Raw genomic sequence first — 23,113 nt, 5'->3', positions numbered from 1 at the left:
CAACAGGAACGTAAGCTGAAACGGCATTTCGCTATAGCACTATAAGTTTTACAGCACCTCTCCTATAACTGTCGAGGAGAGAAAAAAAAGAGATTCAAGCAATTCACGAAAACAAATAGTTTAGTGATTAAAACTGATTTAGGAAAGATTCTCTACAAAGAAAGCAAGAGTGAAGAAGAAGAAGCTAACAATCCTTTAACCAATATAAACATTTCTTTGCATAATCATCATCATCATCATCATCTGAAGGAGGTGAAGCAGATGAAGGAGATGAAAGAGACGAAGGATGAAGGAGATTTAATGTATTTGTCAAAAGTGGTTTTTGAAATGCGATAATTTTTCCGATATTGTGATGAAAGCTTCGATGTCCATTAGCGTAAATTTGTATTAATTTCTTGCCCGAGAGACAGGGTGGGTCGATCGATAAAACGAATTATGTACTTACCTCTCTCTTGTCTCCTCTGGTCTGTTGTACAACCTCTTTTCTCACTCTCTCTCACTCTCTTCTAACCCCACCACACATACCTTCTTTATCGAGCAGTCGCGAGCTTCATTATACACATATAGAAGATCAAATCCTGCTTCTGTACATGTTGTAATCTGTCTAATCTTCATGCCAACACATAGTCGAACAAACTTTATCGGTATAGATAACTAAATCGCTTTTTTACGACTGGTTCCCAGTTTGAACACCTGATCGGACACCTGATATCAAAAAAACCTGCTAATTCTTTTGACGATAAAACATATGAATAAGGCAACTGTATACATTTCTCTTTCAAAGTTTTAGCAATTCTCGAAAATTATAAACTTGTCGAAATCGCGATAAGGATTTTTGTAATGTTAAGGAATATTTCTGGAATAAATCGAATATTATCAACTTTTCCTAAAGTTCGATAAGAAGTTCGCTTTGAATTTCCAATGGATTATAATATTGCGCGAGGCAAAGAGAGTGAAGTCAGGATTAGGATCGCTATATCATCCAGGAGACGAAAGGAAGATATTGAATCTCTGTCGAGTTTCTCGAAATTGATATTGAAACGTTGAATAACATGAAAGCAAAAGAGAAGCGCGATGAGATATATACACCTGCACGAAAGACTGACCCAGTTTTCTTTTACGAGAGCCATACCGATACAATGTTTTGTGGATACATTCCCAACTGCAGGATATTCCGATAAAGAATTCGTTTATAACTTATCGGTTACTATGCACTGTATATGAACTCTTCAATACACTATCAAAACGATACCGCACACAATGAATGTCTATTTCTTTATCACTCAATATATGCTTATGCACAACGAAGCTGTAAACGTAAATTAAATCCATAGACGAAAATACTGTTACAAAACGGGTAACAACGATTTTTCTAAAAGACACTAATCCTTTTCTAAAATACTCCCAAATTTTCAACTACTTCTAGCAAAAATTACAACAAAAACTGAAATTTAGAATTATATTTTTAGAATTGTTTTACAAACCTTGCAAAGGATTGTAAAAGAAAGAAAGAAAGAAAGAAAGAAAGAAAGAAAAAGAATTGTAAAAGAGATTGAAGAGAAATTGAAGATTAAGAGAAATGAAGTGGTAAGATTCATTAAGAATAGGGAGCATTTTTGGAATTACATGCGACAGTCTAATTGGATTAGATTGTCTGAGTGATGAAGTTATTCGAAGACAAAGGCAAACTGTGTAGAGCACCTGAACAATCCTTGATTCTCAAACAACAAATTACACAAATGGACGTAATAGTTTCATAATCAGCGGTAAATACAATGTTGTTCGAGTACTTAACGCTCCTTTACAATTACCACTAAATGTTGATCTAATTTATCATCGCATTTCATTTCCTATTTTTATATATGAAGAAAATTAATTTCCAATTACAATTTCAATTTTGAATATAGTATATTAATAGTCAGACTCCGTATTTCAAATTCAGAAACTCCACTGATTTTTATTATTTAAAAAAATGAGATAATAAAATTATATCGGAAATTCAATTTACTGATGATGGTATGTAATCAAAATTCAAATATGAGAATTTTCAACTAAAAATACAAATTTATTGAATACAGAATTAAATGTGAACATAATATAGAATATTAAGTTACATTTTTAATGAAGATTATTTCAGTTCTATATATGTTCGAGCTAAAAACAAATTGAAATTGTAATTTAAAAATTCAGCAAAGCGAGCTGTCAGAAATACTTCATTACACCACTAAATTTGCCCGAGCTAACAAATTTAGGAAAAATGTCGTAAAATTTAAGACCTCCCTCTTGATTTTCGCTGAGATTTTCTTTGTGAGCAAAAAAAAAGAAGAAGAAGCGAGAAGAGGTTCTTAACACGATTACCCTGTCTACCACGCGCACAGCGACCTCGTGAGAAAAGTAAGTTTACGCTGACATAATATGCGTTCACTCGGGTATCATGTACGATTTGTCGTGAGGGATGTATGTATATCTGTTCCTCATATATTACATTCGTGAAGTACGACACTACCCACACTGTATGCAATCACACACAACAGTGTCCGAAGAATATACATTTACGCATATATAGCGAGCATAGCCAGGCATAGCTATATGTCTGCTGACTGAAGAAGCTCGATGAACATGCTTACATGCGTGAACAGACGAGTGTAGAGAGTACAAGTAAAAGAGACCATGAGAGAGATAGAGAGAAAGATGGCTCACAAGAGAGAAAGAGAAAAACAGTGTAAGGCAAACTTGGCAACACTGCGCTTTGCGAGTTTAGTAGCCGCGCAGGATCGGCCGACCGAAGGAAAGGTTTTAGCTTTAGGGTGTCTCTTTTTCTCACCCTTCTCTCCAATCTCCTTCTCTCTTGCTCTGTCTCTTTTTTTTCCTCTCCGTGTCAGTGGCGTAACCAGAAAGACTAACGGGGCTTAACCCTCCCTTGAGCTTTTCGCGACGTCTGTTCTCAAAAGCCTTTTCCTCATATATTCCTTAAGATTTCCCGAGATGAATTTCTGAAGGTTTGCCTTTTAAATCCCAAATCAGATAGAATATACGGGACAACAGAGAAACTCGGATTTACTTCTGCATCTTAAGATTTCAAATTATATGGGGAATGCAGATTACATCCTTTTACTTTAAAGGAAGTTGAGTGCTTTTTCACCGGAATCTTTTTTCTCTCTCTCTTTTTTTTTTTAGAAATAACTGATTAAATAGCTCCGAAAAGAAGACATTCAACTGATCCTAGAAAAATAGATCAAAGTGGATTTTTAATTAGCGTTAGGGGCAATGTTGTACTTTTCTGCAACAGGTGGCAACAATAGCAGATATCAAATTGAGACAAAAAGGGAATCAAAAGTGTTGCAACACTTTTGATTCCCATTTTGTCACAATTTGATATCTGCTGATAAATACAATGATCGTGCTTAATAATCCCGGTTGAAACATTTTCCAGATCATTAAACGGACCATCAAAGTAGTAAAATAAAACTAAACATTGTTTAATGCTCTTGATTCCACCGTCACAATATATAAAGTTTTTGTTTCACATAATAGTAATTTCAAAAATAATAACCGAAACTGCATTAAACGAAATGAATCCTATTTGAAATTTAATTGTCGGAAATTATCTTCTTAAATACCTATCAACATTGTTTCGACTTTTCGAGTAATGAAACTTTCATACAACGAATTAATTTTTGCAAACTTGGTCGATGTTCTTTTGTCAACGCATTACAGTCACGCGAGAATTTTTATTATTCAAAATTATCGTTTTAAATTGTAAAAAAAGATGTGTTAGAGAAATTAAGTTTCTATACTCGCATCTAATTAGCTATATGGAGGAAACTTTTAATTTAGCCAACATTTCTCCAGTGGCATGTAATTTTTAATAAAATCTATTTAGAACCGGGTCAATCTTTTAATCAAGCTAACATGTAATATTTGAATTTTTCATATTATCGACTTTCGTATATTTGCTACGTAAATTAATTATCTACATTCACCTGGCAAATTAACTAGACGTAATTTTTTATTAATAACTTTTGGGGTATTTTAATAGCGATGTGAAATTTAAACTGCCATTCGCTTAATTCTTTAAAATTCCATGATGGATCCAAACGGAAAAATGTTTAGTATTAAAAATTGAGTTTTAAATTTCAGTTTTTGATTTATAGTATAAAGTACTTTATAGTAAGTATCATAACCGATAAGGCTGTACTTTTCGAAGAGTAACTATTTGTATATAATTAGACGAAAACTCCTAATGAACTATTCCTTTTTTAATACCATTTTCAAGATATGGAAATGGATTTGCTTTCCTGAATACCTTTCTGTTAGAATTCCAATATCTCTCTTCGAGTCGTATATTAGGTGTTTATCGATTATATGATATCACCAGTACCGTTAAAGCAGTCAAAGATATATTCAGATTGTCGGTTTTCAAAGATCTTCATATAGCAATTTTTATAAAAATGTATGTAGGTAGAGTTTGATAAGTTTATAAAAGGAAATATTTACCCACCATAAAAAAGAGACTAACCATAGATATACTTTTTTCTTCCTTTCCAACCTAACTATAAAATGCACTCAGAATTTATCTTTCCCCTCATGCGTTATCATGTATGTTCTCAATTGCTTTTTCTTGTGTATACTCTTCAGAATGCAAGTTATAATCTCCGATTATATACTTCTAACCTAGCATTTAGGAATCTTGCGTAAATCTCGCGCTACAATACGCACGCATTCAGCCTTCTTTAGCGCATACAATATACACTGCAATACACATCTAACAACAATACACATATAAGCTAACTCTCTCCTATACTGTTGCAAAAATTCACTCACGTTCTAAATGCCAAAGAAAATTCCCCTCACATCCCCAAGAGACGTCACACCGGTTTCCGGAGCTTTCACGTTAAAAAAAAAAAGAGTAAACCAACTAAAGAAAAGTGTTGTTGGAAAGCAAAGCTTGTACTCTAACCCATTTAGAGTCATACCAGCTAGTGTCGTTGTCTTGTTGAGTATGAACACCGTCGACATGAAATCTCATCTACTAAAAACATTATCTCTTTTCCTCCACCCTCTTGCACTATATTATATTCTTAAGAAATACTTTTTCAATTCATGGGAATAATATGCTCATTGCACAATAATTCTGCGTCATTAAAATAATAAATAGTTCAGAAAATTGTAACAATTTAAAAGTATTGAAGTAACAATTTAGAAAATAACAGCATATTTTATTTCAATATAAATATAGAAACGTGCGGCAGTAATAAAAGTCTTATGCAGAAATTTTCTATTTATATTTAATATACGATAATATAGGAAAGGAAATATTTTGCTTAAAAGGTTCGCGTTATGTAATATAAACCCACTTTGTATTTGTAATTAGAGTTGGAAAATTAAATTTGAATTTATTAATTTCTACAGAAATGTTTTTGGATAAATATTTCTGTTGCATAGAAACGTTTTATTATGAGAATTTTCATGTAGTCAAGTTTAATTTGCTTTAAATTTGTTTTTCAATGAGAACATTACACCAAAGAACCTATTTAGTGACATTTAATGACATAACCGCGAGAAGTAACATCTTTTTAGAGGCAGAATATAACTCGAAGGCATGTAAACTTGTACTTCAAGATAATTAATGGTTGCAGAGATTTCGAGGTATATAATTCACTTTAAATCTGAATTTGTGAAATACGCTGATTTTAAGACTTAAGGTGCAGATAAATGCCAACAAAAAAAATTGACAAAATTGTAGATCTACAAAATTGTTAGGATACAGATCGAAATTCTTTGATATTAATAACTAAAATGGTTCTGTATTAGGAACAATGGAAAAAAACTTGGATAAGTTAAAATATTTCGTTGATTTCACATTAGGAAACTGATTTATAAACCTAAGTGCAAGTAAGTGTCCAAAAAAACAACAAATTTATTAAGAAACAGATCGAAATTCTTTGATATTAATAAAAGAAATGTTTCTGTACAAGGAATAAGGGAACAAACTTACATTAGTTGAAATGTTTCGTTAATTTCAGATTAGGAAACCGATTTTAAGACTTAAAGTGCAAATAAAAGTTCAAAAATCGCCAATATTATTAAGAAACTAATCGAAATTCTTTGATATTGATAACAGAAATGATTCTGTATTAGAAACAAGGAAAAAAACATACATTAGTTTAAATATTTCGTTGATTTCAGATTAGTAAACCGATTTTAAGACTTCAGTGCAGATAAATTCGCAAAAATCGTCAAAATGATCAAGAAATAGATCAAATTCTTTGATATTAATAACAAAAACGATTCTGTATTTAGAAACGAGGTAAAAAACTTACATTACTTTGAATTTTAGCTTAATTTCAAATTGAGAAATCGATACTAATACCCAATTGCAGAGAAGAGCTCAAAAATCGCAACAAAATGATTCTTTATTACAGAAACAAATAAAAGGAACTTAATTTGAATATTGACTTCAGATTTAAAGAGTTTCGTGTTTATAAAACTGATTTTAAGACCTAAGTACAAACAGATGTCGAAAAATCGCCAAAAAATTATCAAGAACATCATCAAAAATTCTCTGATATTAATACAGAAGTGCTTCTGCATTATGGAAACAAAAGAAAAGGAAGAATTCGCAAGGAAGTAATATCATAATAGTAAATATAAATGTACAATCAATAAAGGTTATACTTGCAGCTGCGAATCAGCTGTTTGCTCATCTCGGATTATAGTTTCTATTATATTATTCAACCTATAGAAACAAACGATTCACGCAGTGAGATTTAAATGACGCAAACTGACGCGAAATGACACGAAGAGTTGTTTTTTTTATGAATGACGAGAGACATTAAAAATTCAAAAGGAGAAATTTACCTCTCATATGTTTTAAATATATCAGTTGCGTCTTAGGACATGGACGCATTTTTCCGTGCGGGCAACACACGATTTGTTGTTCAAGCACAGTTGGTACACGTGCGCAGGTGGCATGAATGCTGACAATATATAGAATATAGCGTGTTCTTGCCCTCGCTTAATCTACTGGTTTTTCTTTTTTTTTCTCTCCTTTTTTTTTGCCTTGTACTTACTTAGTCTGTTGAGAGGAAAGAAAGAGGAAGAAGTCGAATTGGGGCGAAATGGGGATGAGAGAAAAAGAGATAAAATGAGTGTATTGGAGAGAAAGAGAGAGAGAGACTGGCTTGGCGTGGAAGAGCTTGTCGAGCGGCTGTTCGTTCGGTCAATGTCTTCTTTTCTCCCTTTCTCTCTCGTACTCCCTCGTCTACGTAGACAACGTTTGCCCAGGGTCGTGCTTAAACGCAGGGAGAAAGAAAATGGGACGAATCTATTGATCTCTTCAAACTTGTCTATGAATTCAAACAACTACATTTTCTCTCTCTCTCTCACTCTCTTTTTTTTCTCTTTCTACTTTTATTTAATGAGTCGAATAAAGAGGAGAGAAACAATATTTACCGTGGTTTTCAATTCATAAAATGGTTATAATAGACGCTTAGTAGTTGTTGACTCGCATTTTTCATGAATGTCTCTCACAGGACAATTGAGGGGCTCTTTAAATCTTCTTTATACCTGGTTTACTCCAAAACTTATGGTTTTTGACCTTTAGGGAATTTTTCACGAAAGATTTATAAATCAGAGGAAGAATTATATGTGTATTGATTTACAACTTAATTTGTTATTTTACATTTGAGCTATAAATAATTTTTATATGTTCTTAAAATTGACTGGTATTTATAGAATGACGGTTAATTAAAAGTTATAAGTTTCTCTTCTCAACTGTTGCGAATAAATGGAACGATCAATGCTCGAGACAACTATTAATTTAACATATACAATTGTCTGGAAGTATTTTGAAATTTACGGAATAAAAGAAATTTTTCTCTTTGGATCATTGACAATTAGAATTTTAAACTATTGTTCGAAATGGTAATTTAGCGAAAACATTGTTTATACTACTGCAATAAAATTATTTTTTCGATTTACTGTTTTTTGTTACTTCACAGTTTGGAATATTTATCATTAAGAGTTTGGCAAAGTCAATAAATTCGATTTCTCAACATTGACATCCGTTTTTTACTATTAATACTCAAAAGATTGTTTTGAATCCGATTTTTTATTAATCGTACCTAGTTTTATCCTTGTTTTTAATTTTTGATACAATTTGTCTTGTATAAAACCTTTCGATTGTGTTTATTACAAATAATTTTTTCTTTTCTGTAAAAATGACAAATTTGATGCGAAATTTGTCTAAAAGTTGTCTAATTTGTTTAAAACCAGATTTTTTATTAATCGTATCTAATTTTACCCTTGTTTTTAATTGTTGATACAATTTGTAATGTATGAAACTTTTCGATTGTGTTTATTACAAATACTTTTTACTTTTCTGTAAAAATGACAAATTTGATGCGAAATTTGTCAAAAATTGTTAGATCTAGATTTCAGTTTTCAATTTCCATGCAGAGTAATCGTATTTTGGTGAACCCGTAGCCTGAGATAAGAAGCTATAATAAGAACTCCATAATAGGGATAAAAATAAGTCGCTGAAATAATCGGCTCATGATAAGTCTTAAAGTGAAACAACTTAAGTCAGGTAGCAGTTCAATGATTAAGCATTAAGGGCGATTTTCTAGAGATATTTTCAATAAAATTAAATCAGTACCATCGGCCTTAATTGTTCGCCTCTTTATAAACACTTATTTTAATTTTATTTGCATTTGCCAGGAAAATAGATTTTTTTTAAAAAGAACGAAAAATACTGTCTGAAAAGAAAAGAAAAATATCTGAAAAAAGACGTTGTAGTCAAAAAGAACAACAAAGGAAAGATCGAAAAGAAGTGTAAGAAAAATGTTTGCAAATTGAGAATAGAGCTAATTTTTAGGTTAGGTTCACCGCAACACAATAACAAAAAATAATTTTAAAAATGTCAAAAAAATATGTTGTTTTGCAATAAAAGTGTACGTACCTGTGTATATTTCCCCTCCACATGCTCTTCAATATCATCAATCCCCCCACTACCAATAGTGCGAATCTCCTTCTCCGTCACTTGTGTTGTGCACCGCCATATCGCGAACAACCGGTTTGTCTCAGGTCGAAATATTCGAAATTTCGTCGATCTTGGAGTCTATTTCTGTCCGTCTTGTCAGGGCTATGCTCGCGACTTGCCGGTTCTCTCTCGTTGTATGTTTGTCGCGAATTCTCTCCCTCACTCTTAAAAACAGTCTTCTCAACTCGAGAGAGAGAAGTCCATATGACGAATGTTGTCAGAGGTCAGATTAATTCGAAAAATAACATATGAGAGTTGATACCTCAACTCTCTTGTAAGATTCTCTCCCCCCTCGTCTCGCTGCCACAAATACCAGATTCCGACACTGCCACTGATCACTTAACAGAAACCGGTCGAGAGTTTGTTCGATTTGCACACACATACTCTTGTTTTTTTCTCTCCTCTTTTGCCTTCGGTACCGACATTGCCAACGACCCGCGAAAAGTTATTCACTTGTGCGAGTCTTCCAAACCCCTTCAACAAACACACACCTGTGTGTTATTGTTATTGTTTAGAGTTGAGAACTGGAATATTGTGATCCATCTTTGGATCCCCTCGATGAAATTTAGTCTTGTTGCGAAAAAAAATAGTTGGTAATCGACTTTCGCAAAATTGTCAGGGAATTTCATTTGATCTCGAATATATAATATAAAAGTAAATTAGAGTAAATGATAGAAATAGTAGAAAACGTTAAACGTAGAAAACGTATTGAATACAAAGTGTGTAACATAACCTTCAAACAGTGATTTACAAGAACAATGGATATAAAAAATTTACGTACTAATCAGACTTAGGCGACTTTATTATGTTAGTTTTGCTTAATCCACTTGATAACTATTCACTTTTAACCACTTTTACTCTTTTTTTCACTTTTAATTTCAATTTTCATTCTTTATTTCGTTTTTCATGTTTTTCACTTTTCTTGTTGCCGAACGAACTGAAGTTAGACACATTTCAATAGATGGGAAACTGCAATAACACTTTTACAACTAGTTTTCTATTGGTTGGTTATTTTGTCCATAAACTACCAGCCAATCAGAAGCGGACTTGAAATTATTATCACAGTTACTTATCTTGTAAAACTTATTATCCGTGGCTTAATTTTAACAATAAATACCGATAAAAAGGAATTGAATTGAGTAAATCCGTTTAAATGTAATTAATAAACAGAAAAAACAGAATTTATCCTCTTTGGATATTTATTACCGTCGTCACATTTATTTATTCGAATTTACAAAACCCGGCAGTATAAATAATGATAAATCTGCAAATAAGAATTCCGAGACTGTGTGTGCAAAGAATGTCAACAAATGATCAAAAATAAGGAAATTTTTTACATTCCTCAAACTTTCTCTCTTTATCTTTCATTTTTCGTACAATTTCCAATTTCCTCTGTATTTCCTCTTTTTTACCTGACTTGAATATTTAATTTATTATTCCAATATTATGTATATGTATCTAATGCATAAATTTGTTCTTTTGTTTACAGAGTGCAATAAAACTAGCTGGTAAAAATAATGTCAAGAAACTTCATTCACTATTGTCGATAGTTGATGAAAAACCAAAGGTGGATATCGGACAAAATAACCGGCACAACGAGCATCACATCAAGAATCATTATAAGCACAATCATTATTCACACAATTCCATACTGCCACCCTCAACGCTCAACCAGGTAATTGAATATTTAATGAAGGGAGAAATTATACCCCTTTTGTAATAATAGAAGTCTTTTTTTATTATTTTACCTCTTAAAGTATTTACGAAAGTCTTTTTTTTACTCAAGTCTTTTTCTACTAAATTATTTTTTTATTAAAGTCTTTTTCTACTAAATTCTTTTTTATTGAGGTCTTAATACTAAATTCTTTTTTTTTCTAAAGCATGTTTGACACAGGTCAGGGGATTCAGTAAAAGAATTAGGGAAAAATGTAATAAAATTTGAATGAATTCAATTCTTTTTTTTTAATTTTTAATAAAATTCTCTGAAAGAATTCAATTATTTACAATACAATTTTAATTAAATTTCTAGATGAAATCTAATTAGTTTTTAAAATTTTAATCTTTTTTAAGGAATTAAATTATTTTTAGAAATGTCAATAAAATTCTTCGCACAAATTCAATTATTTCAATTTTTTTAAATTCTCTTCAAAATTTCAATTATTTTTAAAAATACTATAATTCTTTTCCGAAATTCAATTCTTTTCAAAAATTGTAATAAAATACTTAGCCAAATTTCAATTATTTTCAAAACTTTTAGTCAATTAAATAATTTTTAATATTTAATATTTTATTCAAATTTTCTAAAAGAATTCAATTATTAAAAAATATTTTTAATAAAATTCTACGCAAACATTTTATTCTTTTCATAAATATTAAAAATTTCACGGAAATTCAACTATTTACAATATTTTTTATAAATTTCTTCGCAATAATTCAATTATTTTCATAAATAACAAACTTTTTTAGTGATTTAATAATTTTAATAAGTAATAAGATTCTTTTTAGGAATTTTAACTATTTTCATAAATAATAAATTTGATCGCAAAATTTCGATTATTTTTAATACAATTTTTATTGAATTTTTCGAAAATTTCATTAAAATTCGTCAAAAGAATTCAATTTCTTAAAAATTTAATGATTAAATTGTTTCTAAGAATTTTATTTTAAGAAGCATTCAATTATTCAAAATTATTTATTTTTGTATTTTGAAATAATTGAAGTCTCGAAGAATTTTCTAATAAAAATTGATTTAAAAATCAATTTTATTTAAAATTTTAGATAATAATAATTGAATTTTGAAAAGCTTTCAAATTAAAATCATTGAAAATTTGAATTTTTCATATTTTTAACTAACAATTCTGTATATAATTATTTTTTTTTGAAAAATTTTAATTGAAATATTTAAAATATTCCAAATTTTCGTAAAGTTGAATTGTAAACAAATAAAATTGAAAATTCTCAAAGAACTTTTTCAAAAATTATTAAAATTAATTGATTTAAAGAAGAATTTTAGTAAAGAAATCTAGAAAATAATAATTGAATTGAAATGATGAAATTAATTTTGAATAAGTTGCAGTAAGTAACAATGTTCTTATAAAATAAAATATTGATTTTATCACTTAATCTTCTTTAATTATTATAAAACATGAAAATAATAATAAATTTCTTTTTTTACTAGTCTTTTTCCATTTTTGGAGAAAATAATTAATCACGATTCTTTAATTTACAGGGCCTAGATGCAGGCACAAGTGACGATAGCGGAAGAGCGTCTGAACAGTTGCATGGCCCTGGTGCAACTAGAGATTGTCAAGACGCAGACAGTTCCAGGGACCATCTCAGCGATGTAAGAAGAAGAAAAAGAAATATTCTATTTGCAAGAAAAAAAACTTTTAAAAGTAGACAACATTTTTCTTTTGAGTTGACAATAATGTTGTCGATAACAAAATGATAAAGAGAACGTTCTTCAATTACAAAAGATAACATTTTTCAAAAGAAAATGTCAGACAATTAGAGACTGATTATACCTACTTTTAATAGTTTTCGTGCATTGATAAGCTTAACTCAACTTCGCATATGACTTACATGAATATTTTAAACTTTGTTTTATAGGCAAGTAGTCATTGCAGTTCGGGTAAAGGCTATATCGTAAGTATACTTTTTGTTGTTTTTTTACTTCGTATTCGAAATTTGAATTTTTGTCATAACATTCTTCGTTTTTTCTCCTTTTTAGTGTGATAGCGAAGGAGAAGACGACAAGGGCTCTGATGGTGAATCGGTACTCTTTGAATCTGCTACTCCACCGCCTCTTGCACGAAAATGTAAGATTTTCACTGAAATTTTAACGTGACTGATATTTTTATTAGGTGGGAGAAGAAAAGTTTTGAATTTGGGAGTTTACGAATGAATTTTTTGCAGACGAGTTGCCATCTTCCTCGCCACACGTGCTGCCGCCAGCCAATGGAGCAGGAGGATCTCCTCCGGACACTGGCGGACAAATTTCTAATCCTGCGACTGATGCTCCGGCTCCAATTCCTCCTCCTGTGCCTGCTTCTGCACCAGTTCCAACAGCACCAAGTCCTCCGAGTCCGACATTGCCCCCTCACATATCCCAACCACCTGTGAGTACAGCCACTTTCATATTTACTCTAAGAGGGTGTCAAAGAATATTTTTTCTAAATATTTCTCCAATGGAAAAATCTGTACCAAGAAGATAATTTTCCAATGGAAAAATTTGAACATTTTTGAAATTTCTGAAAGGAGTTTTTTTACTTTTAATAGTTTTTATTTAGTTCCCTAGAAATAAATGAATAAGTGAAATAAGTGAAATAATGAATAGTTGGATAAATTAGTGATTTTAATGAAGTTTCTTTTTCCAATTTACCAGATTACTAGTCCGCTGGCAGCGAATCCTCGTGCAATAGCTCCACAACAACCGCCAGCTTCGCCCGCTCTACCGCCTCCATCACTGCCTCAACAACCTCACACTACGATACCTGCTCTACATACGCCTAATGTACCACACGTCTCATCGAGCCACACAACTAGTCCCGCTGTCGCAAGTTTGGGTGTTACTCCAGCAGCCCCGTCCAACGGAGCGGCAACCACGAGTTATCCACCACCATTGCCAATGGCTGCTTATCCACAAACACAGCCTTCTTATCCACCTCTCTACACTCCCTACACTGCCCTCAATCACAGTCCCTATCTTCCACCCGCTGTACCATCGCCCTCACACTCGACATCGTCTCGCACCGACGTGGTGAGTTTTTTTATCCCCCTTTTATTTATATTTTTTAAAAGATATCTCGAATTTTCAATTTTCTCCCAAATTTCTCTACTCAATCAAATATTTATATTTCTCAATCAAATATTCACTCGAAATCGGCAAAAATTATCATAATAATTACAGGCTTCGTACTCATCTACCAAAACCTACTTATTTACCACTTTTTTTACGATCTGATAGTATTTTGATAATTTTTTTCCTTCATTGTAAAGAAAGAACTGTATTTAGATTTGTAACACTAAAAGCTACTTTTTTCTTCTTTTTAATAATTTACACTATTAACAACTTTATTGATTCAAATTTTAAATTCAAAAAAAATTCTCAATTGATTCAAATCAGTTAGTTTTTGTTTACTTTAAATTCTATTGTAACTTGTTTTGTGTCAATTTACAAAATACTTTAAATCCTAATGAAAAATCATTCTTGAAAATTTTAATAAAATTCTTAAAAACGTTTTAAAATAATTTCAATAAAATTCTTAAAAACGATTTAAAATAATTTCAATAAAATTCTTTACAACAATTCAAAAAATTTTAATTTAATACTTTGAAACATTTAATTATTTTTGACAAATTTTCACAAAACTTAAATTATTTTCAATATATTTACTATTTTAATGAGATTTCACAAAAGAATTCAATAATTTTTCAAAAAAATTGAATAAAATTTTTCCCAAAAATTCAATTATTTTCATAAATAATTAAATTTTTAGAGAAATTCAATTATTTGAAATACAATTTTCATAATTTTGTTGAAAGAAATTAATTATTTAAAACAATTAATAAAAATTCTTCGACAGAATTCATTTATTTTTTATAAAATTTTTACCAATTAAATTTCAACAAAGAAATATAGTTTATTTCAAAAATTTTTTACATTTTAATAATATTATTCGAACGAATTTAATTATTCTCATAAATAATACAATTCTTCAGAACAATTCAATTATTTTATAAAAATGTAATAAAAATTTTCTAAATATTTCAAGTATTTTCATAAATAGTACATTCTTTTTATTTTCAATACAATTTAAATAAAATTTTTCAATTAATTTATTTATTTCTTAAAATTTTAATAAAATTCTTGGAAAGAATTAAATTATTTTCATAAATTGTAATAAAATTCTTCACAAGAATTCAATTATTTTTTAAAATGTAATAAAATTCTTCTAAATAAAATTCAATTCAATTATTTAAAAAAAAAAATGAAATAAGAGTCTTCTAAATAAAATTCAATTCAATTATTCTCATAAATATTAAAATTATTTTATTTTAAATAGAATTTGAGTAAAATCTCTCAAATAATTAAATTATTTCTTTAAATTTTAATGAAATTCTTGGAAAGAATGGAATTATTTTCATAAATTGGAATAAAATTCTTCGCAAGAATTCAATTATTTTTTAAAATGTAATAAAATTCTTCTAAATAAAATTCAATTCAATAATTTTTTAAAAAATGAAATAAGATTCTTCTAAATAAAATTCAATTCAATTATTCTCATAAATATTAAAATTCTTTTATTTTAAATAGAATTTAAGTAAAATTTCTCAAATAATTCAATTATTTCTTAAAATTTTAATAAAATTCTTGGAAAGAATTGAATTATTTTCATAAATTGTAATAAAGTTCTTCGCTAGAATTTAATTATTTTTAAAAATGTAATAAAATTCTTCTATATAAAATTCAATTCAATTATTCTCATAAATATTAAAATTCTTTTATTTTCAATAGAATTTGAGTAAAATTTTTCAAACAATTCATTCATTTATTTAAATTTTAATAAATTTTTTGTAAAGAATTGAATTATTTTCAAAAATTGTAATAAAATTCTTTGCAAGAGTTCAATTATTTAAAAAAAATGTTATAAAATTATTTTATTTTCAATACAATTTGAATAAAATTTTTCAAACAATTCATTTATTTCTTTTAATTTTAATAAAATTCTTTTAAAAAATTCAATTATTTATAAAATGTTTAATAAAATTCTTTATAAGTATCCAATTTTCAGAAATAATCAATTGTTCATTAAAATATTTATTTTTGCATTTAAATAATTGAATTCTCGTACAATTTTAGATAATAATTGAATATTTGAATTGTTATAGTATTAATTTTTAGAAATAATTAAATTTCAATAGATTTTTAAATTCAAGTCTTTGAAAATTTTAATTGTTGTAAAACTGATAATATTTAAATATTTCTTTTAAAAAATGCTTAATTTATTAATTTTAATATTTATTTAACAAAAATTGTTCAAGTTTTGAACAGTTTTATTTAGAAATTATGAAAAAGAATTAGTCTTTTGAAAAATCGTAACTAAAATTTTTTGAAAATAGTTAAATTCTGGTAAATAATTCAAAAAGATTAAATTAAGTTTCACATTAATTTGAAATTTTGTGAAATTTTATCGAAATAAATTTTATACTTTAAAGAATTTTATTTTTTTACTCTCAAAAATTATTTTTAAATATAATTGTATTTTTTGAAGAATTCTAATCAAATCTTTGAAAAATAATTTAATTCTAAATTTATTTTTGATAGAAATCAGAGAAATATAGAATAATATTTTTGTGAATCGGCTAAAATGAATTTTTAAGTATCAAATTTAATTTTTCGATAGCTATTATTTTCTATTTTAATAATTGACAATAAGTAGAGTTTATTTTCCATTTTTTCGAATTTTATATTTTTTTTCTTCTTTCTTAAAGCTACTTTTTCCTACTTTTTTAAATAATTAATTATCAAGTGCGAAGTCTGTTATTAAAAATATACAATATTGTACAATTTATTTTAACATTAAATTTTATTGAAATCGGGGTTGATTATTTTTTTTTCTTTGCAGAGAGGCAGCAGAGCATCGCCGTGCACGAATTTAACAAAACAAACAATAACAAATAATGTGCCGAATCATAATAACAATATTACCAATAATACTCCACTTAGTGCTGCCACAACCACGTGTGTTTCCACGATAACAAATACAGTTACCACCGCAAATACCATTGCACATCGGGACATCGTGGCCTGTAGTTTAGCCGGAAGAAATACCAACAACTCACCACGCGGACACAGCCCGAATCGTGAACGAGATAGTTACAGGTACATTGTCTTGTCAATTGATCCAAGATAGCAATTATATTCTCCCAATAGTTTAATTAGCAAAAAGAAAAAAGAAACTTTACGCTTCCGTTCATTTTGTTTATTCTAAATTCTTCCATTCTAAACTGTTCTTAATATTTTCAAATTGTTCTAAATATTTTCAAAATTGTTCTAAATGTTTTCAAATTGTTCTAAATATTTTCAAATTCTAAAGATCACCGAAAATTAATTAGTATTAGGTTACTAATTATTTTCGTGAATATCAAACAATAATTATGAATATTAATATTACTTATTTAATACAAGTGATTTTTGTTAACAATTTACAATTGTTTGGAAATATTAATTTTGGAAGCTCCTTTTAATCGTAATTTTTTGAATTAAGTTCTACATATGTAAATTATTTATTTTTGTTCATTTATTCAAATTAAGTAAATTTCTTTAATTCTCAAAAAGCCTATTTTTAACGTTGTCAATAAAAAATGATCCTCGCTACAGCAGCAACGTGAGCAGCTTAAGTCGCGGGAGCATAACGCCTGTCAGTGTGCCAAACACGTCCTCCCCAGCCAATTCTAGTCTACCTGCTTACTCAAAGGCTCAAGGGTGGATCAGGTAATTATAGATTTTTCTACATCAATTATTTCCAATTAATCAATTCTATTAATTGCAATTCATTTAATTCTAACAATTTTAACTACTCCGAAACATAAAAAAAAGTTTATTTCATTCACGGAATGTAAATAACCGAATTATTTTTCAATTCAATTTTCAATTACTCCAGGAATTTTATTTTGCTTTCTTTCAATTTTATGTTTAAATGTTGAAAGAAATTTTGCAGAGCTAACAAGTTTAAAGTTCCAGTAAATTATTTCCCGTTTTTAGAAAAGTAAATAAAAATAAAAATTTTCGTGTATTGAATGTTTTTGAAAATTAATGGGAGAAAGAGTAAAATAATTGTAAAATTTTGCAGCAGCAGCTCGGCACCACAATTATCACCAGCAATAAACACATCAGTTCCAAGGCCAACTCCACCGCCGGTTCCTGTTGGTTTACACACATTTCCACCGCCGATGTTTGCAGCACCACTTCCACCGCCAGTTTCGAATGCGAGTCCTCATACTTCAATGCCCTCGCTTCCTCCACCTCCAGCAAATCCAAATCCATTCTCAGCTGAGTCTCTCTTCCAAACAAGTAAGTTGAATCCTTTTTGAAAATTAATTTTCTTAATTTAAATTCTTTTTTTCTTTTCGGATAATTTAATGAAATTCGAGATCATTTGATAATCTTGAAGATTTTTTCCCACTGTTAAAAGTATTATTCTTTTTTTGAGAAAAAAGGTTTTTATTAATCGTGGTGTAGGGGTGAATCATGTTGCAGGTCAGGCAGACCTGTTGAGAAGAGATCTCGAGAATAGATTTCTGGCTCCTCAAAATCGTAATATTGGAGTGGATGTTGGAAATCTTGGACCACCGCTCTATATACGAACGGAAATGCATCATCATCAACATGAACACACTCATGTTCATCAACATTCGTCGTCATTAATGCCCCAATCTGCACCTACAAGTCTTTATCCTCCTTCGATTGTGAGTCTATTTTTTATCACCATTTTTCATTAATATTTTTTATCTCTGCTTTTCTTTAATAGTTTTGTATTTGTCTCTGTTTTCTTAAAAGTTTTTATTTATTTATTTTTTTTAATAGTTTTTGTTTATCTCCATTTTCTTTCAGGAATCTGACAGACAGTAAGAAAAGTTAGTCAAATGTCATAATTTTGCATTATAAAGGAAACAGAAAAATTTAATTTTACACTTGTTTTGAAATTTACTAATTAATTATTCTTGTTTATTAATTTCAAAAATTTTAATAAAATTATTCGCAAGAATTAAATTATTTTCATAAATAATAACATTCTCCGTAAAAATTCAATTATTTTTATAAATAGAAACATTTTTTGCAAAAATTCAATTATTTTCAAAAAAAATTTCACGACAGAGTTCAATTTCTTTCTTAATTCGTTACAAAATCTTTGCAAAAATTCAATTATTTTCAAAAAAATTTCACCAAAGAATTCAATTTTTTTCTTATTTCGTTATAAATAATTTCAAAAAATTCAATTATTTTCTAAAATTGTAATAAATCCTTCGAAATAATTCAATTTTATTTATAAATAGTAAAATTCATTGCAAAAATTCAATTAATTTTACTCCAATTTTAATAACAATTCATTAAAGAATTCCATTCCATAAAAAAATTTTTAATAATATTTTTCAACAAAATTCAATTATTTTCTAAAATTTTAATAAATCTTTCGAAAAAATTCAATTATATTTATGAATAGTAAAATTCAGTGCAAAAAATCAATTATTTGCAAAAAAATTCCACGAAAATATTCACTTTTTTTTCTTAATTCGTTATAAAATATTTTTGACAATTCAATTATTTTCTAAAATTTTAATAAAATTTAATAATTAAATGTTCAATTTCAATTATTAACAAACACGATTATGAAAGTAAGAAATTGTTCTTAAAATTCAATTATTTTCTAAAATTTTAATAAATCGTTCGAAAAAATTCAATTATTTTCATTGCAAAAAATTTTCATTGTAAAATTCATTGCAAAAATTCAATTATTTTCAAAAAAATTTCACGAAAGAATTCAATTTTTTTCTTAATTCGTTATAAAATATATTTGAAAATTCAATTATTCTCTAAAATTTAAAAGTTCGATGTCTTTTAATTCATTAATTTTAAAATTGATAATATTTAAAAAGAAAAATTATTAAAAAAGTCAAGAACAAAAAAGCAAACAACAACTAAATGAGTTTTTTCTCAGTTTAAATTCAAAATAATAAAATTATGATTAACTTTTCTTCCGATTGTTTGTCGGATTCGTCTTATTTTTCTTTGAAAAATAATTTTTACTCTATAATTTTCGTTATGTTTCAGGACATTCCAAAGTTAGGAGCAGTTGATTCACAATTTTTTCGCGGGAGTCTCAATCTCTCAGGAATCTCCGGATTCAATGCCGGTCTTCTTCATCCTGGTGGAGCTCCTCCTGGACCATTTGTCGCCCATAATCATCTCTCGTCATTTCCTCCAAAGGTATTATTCGATTGCCAAAAAAAAAAAAAAACGGAAAAATAGTAACAGACAGGAGGAAAAATTTTCTTTATTTGCTTCTTTTAATATTTTACTTCAATTCTTTGTAATTTATAAATTTCTCTTTATTAATTTTTTCTTCTTGACTTTTAATTTATACTTTTTGTTTCTAAATTTCAATTTATAATTTTTCTTCCTAAATTTTAATTTTTCTTTTTGCATATTTCTTCCTAAAATTTAATTTTTATAATTTTTCTTTATGAATTTTTTTTCTAAATTTTAATTTATAAACAGAAAAAATTTACCTATTTTTTTTTTTTTTTTTGATTTGATAGAATTTTAATTTTGAAGTAAATGTTTGTTTGTATATTTTTGATGATTACAAGTTCGCTTGTTTTCTTTTGTTTGTTTTCTCTCTCGAAAAGATGCCAAATCCAAATGTACGAAACAATCAAGAGTTTCGAGTGAAAGAATTCTCGAACGTTGAATTCGCATTGCAGAAGACTGGAAAGTGGAATGCGATGCACGCCCGAATAGCGTGGGAGATCTATCATCATCAACAAAAACAACGGGCCGAGGCAAAGGCCAATAGTGTTGTCAGTACGAAAACTGAATTACTCCGACCACCAGGTCATCTTTTCGCTGGAGGTCCCACAGGTGGTCTCGGTCTAAATCCACCGATGTCACTTCCAAGTAACATGCCACAGACTCATCCGGCACCACCACAACCACATCCTGTCGCCTTCTTGTCCTCTTCGTCTTCACATTTAGGTAACGTATCTTTCTCGACAATTTTTTTCTTTTCATTAATCAATCAATTTTCTTTTTTCAAATTAACACTATTTTTTCGTAGTAAAAAATAGTAGTGCAGAGTTGCCAAATAAATGTAATAGAACATTTTTTTTTAATATTCAATAATAATTGCACTTTGAATCAGAATATTCTTTAGGGTCAGGGAAAAAGTCAAAATTTTGTCTGGAAATCAGGGAAAAGCAAAATTAAATTTTTGTGGCAACCCTGTAGTAGAAAAGAAAATAAGGGACAGAAAAAAAACTTTATTTATTATTTGCAGGAAGCGGAATGTCTCCATTCGGCAGATACCCATCGACATTTGGCACGACGAATCCCAATTTTCCAGGATTCTCCGGCTTCCCCTCGTCGAGAGAAATGCCCCCCTTGGGTGGACTCGGATCAGTTCATGATCCATGGAGAGGGTAAATTCTTCCTCTTTTTTTTATTATCAAAGAGCAATTTTGTTGTTTCTAATCGATTATAATTATAATCTAATCGATTCGTGATTTCTTTTAGATTACAACGAGCGCCATCAGGTTTTCCTCCGACGACCGTCTCCTGGGCGATAAAACCAGAGATGCCGACTATCGACAGAAGGGCCGAGTTTGAAGAGCGTGAGCGAGAGAGGGAACGTGAGAGGGAGCGCGAACGTGAGCGGGAACGTGAACGCGAGCGCGAGAGAGTTAGACGCGAGAGGGAGAGAGAGGAGCAGAGGGAGAAGGAGAGACGGGAACGGGAGAAAGAGGAAAAAAGAAAACAGGAAGCGGCCGAGAGGGAACGCGAGAGACGAGAGAAGGAGAGACGCGAAATGGAGAGAAGGGAAATGGAGCGCGAGAGATTGATGATGAAAAATCGTCAGCACATGGTTGTTGGTCGTGAGAGATCGCCAATTAGAAATGGTGGCACGTCAATTGACACGGGAGAAATTCGAGTCAAGGAAGAGCCAAGGAGCAAGGAGGATGAGGTCGTTATGCTACCGAGGCCGCCTCCCGTTGGACCCGGACCTGGTTCTGGTCCCGGTCCTGGACCAAATCAGCTTCCCGATCCTAGGTAAACTTTTTCTATTCCTAACTTTCTTCTTTTTTTATTCTTTTGCCTCGAATTTTTAATTTCAATTTTGAAACTTTTAAATAAATTTAATTTAATTTATCTTTTCGAATTTAATTTAACTTCTCGAATTTAGATTTAATGTTTAATTTACAGGGATGACTGGCACCTTTTCACCTTTTCCCATTTTTTAAAATTTTGTCACCTATTTCGTTCACTTTCGTCTATTTTTCCCTTTTTATACGTTTTTCAAATATTTGCCTTCAAAAGTTAAATTCCAAACATTTTTAATTCATTCCTAATTTAGTAAATTTTAATTTATTAAAACTTTCATCGTTTAAAGTCGCAATTGACTCTGAACTTAATTCGTCAAAATTTTCAATTTTTGGAATTCTAATATATTGTATTTTTAAATAAGCTCAAATTCATGTTGTATAAAAATTATCAAAATAATTGAATTTTATAAGACTTGACTTTTCAATTTTTTATAAATAATTGAATTTCAAAATGTTTCAAAATGGAATTTTCAGAATATTTAAATTTTAAATGCTTTAAATTGAAAATTCTGAACCAGTTAGTTTTTGGATAATTTTTATATATTTTTTCTTTTTGAAATTAGTTGAATATAATATATTTAATTGGAGAATTTTCGAATAATCGATATTTCATAATATTGAAGTGAACTTTCTTTTATTTTCTTTGAATAATTGAACTCTCAAAGAACTTTCTCAAAAATTATTAAAAAATATAACAATTGTTAAGGGCGTAAAAATTTTAATAAAATTCTTCATAAGACTTCATTTATTTTCATAAATGATAAAATTCTTCGCTAGAATTCAATTACATTCACTACAATTATTTTTAATCAAATTTCTCAAAAGAAAGCAATTATTTTTTCAAAAATCTTGATAAAATTCTTCTCTAGAATTCAATAACATTCAATACAATGTTTTTTAATCAAATTTCTCAAAAGAAATCAATTATTTTTTCAAAAATTTTGATAATATTTTTTATGAGAATTCAATTCTTTTTAATTTAATTACTCAAAAGCAAAAGAATTCAATTATAAAAAAAAAAAATGTTATAAAACTCTTTGAAACTATTCTGTTATTCACATAATTATTAAAACTTAATTATTTTTAATACAATTTGAAAAAAATCTCTCAAACGATTCAATTTTTTAAAAAAAATTTCTAAAATTTTTAGCAAGAATTCAATTATTTTCAAAAATTTCAATAAAATTC

The 23,113-nt window shown here is 28.8% G+C and overlaps 1 protein-coding gene across 5 annotated transcripts in view; it reads left to right on the top strand.

Moving 5' to 3' along the window:
• LOC122510347 (autism susceptibility gene 2 protein) overlaps positions 1-23,113 on the top strand; it is a 38,602-nt gene that overhangs the window by 13,107 nt on the left and 2,382 nt on the right. The window contains exons 2-15 of one of the 5 annotated variants that reach the window (XM_043624919.1): positions 10,533-10,718; positions 12,273-12,386; positions 12,653-12,688; positions 12,774-12,861; positions 12,959-13,161; positions 13,428-13,802; positions 16,672-16,928; positions 17,430-17,540; positions 17,902-18,119; positions 18,288-18,514; positions 19,878-20,033; positions 20,456-20,801; positions 21,103-21,244; positions 21,339-21,872. In XM_043624919.1, the coding sequence (XP_043480854.1) occupies positions 10,533-10,718; positions 12,273-12,386; positions 12,653-12,688; positions 12,774-12,861; positions 12,959-13,161; positions 13,428-13,802; positions 16,672-16,928; positions 17,430-17,540; positions 17,902-18,119; positions 18,288-18,514; positions 19,878-20,033; positions 20,456-20,801; positions 21,103-21,244; positions 21,339-21,872 (2,993 nt within the window). Of the gene's footprint in view, positions 1-10,532; positions 10,719-12,272; positions 12,387-12,652; positions 12,689-12,773; positions 12,862-12,958; positions 13,162-13,427; positions 13,803-16,671; positions 16,929-17,426; positions 17,541-17,898; positions 18,120-18,287; positions 18,515-19,877; positions 20,034-20,455; positions 20,802-21,102; positions 21,245-21,338; positions 21,873-23,113 lie in introns of all 5 variants that reach the window. The other 4 variants (XM_043624917.1, XM_043624918.1, XM_043624920.1 and 1 more) reach the window with 4 other exon arrangements.

Source organism: Leptopilina heterotoma, unplaced genomic scaffold (genome assembly GCF_015476425.1).
Source record: "Leptopilina heterotoma isolate Lh14 unplaced genomic scaffold, ASM1547642v1 Lhet_68, whole genome shotgun sequence".
Classification (NCBI taxonomy): Eukaryota; Metazoa; Arthropoda; class Insecta; order Hymenoptera; family Figitidae; genus Leptopilina; species Leptopilina heterotoma.
Note: the sequence above shows the minus strand (reverse complement) of the source record. Positions and strands in the feature narration are given on the sequence as shown.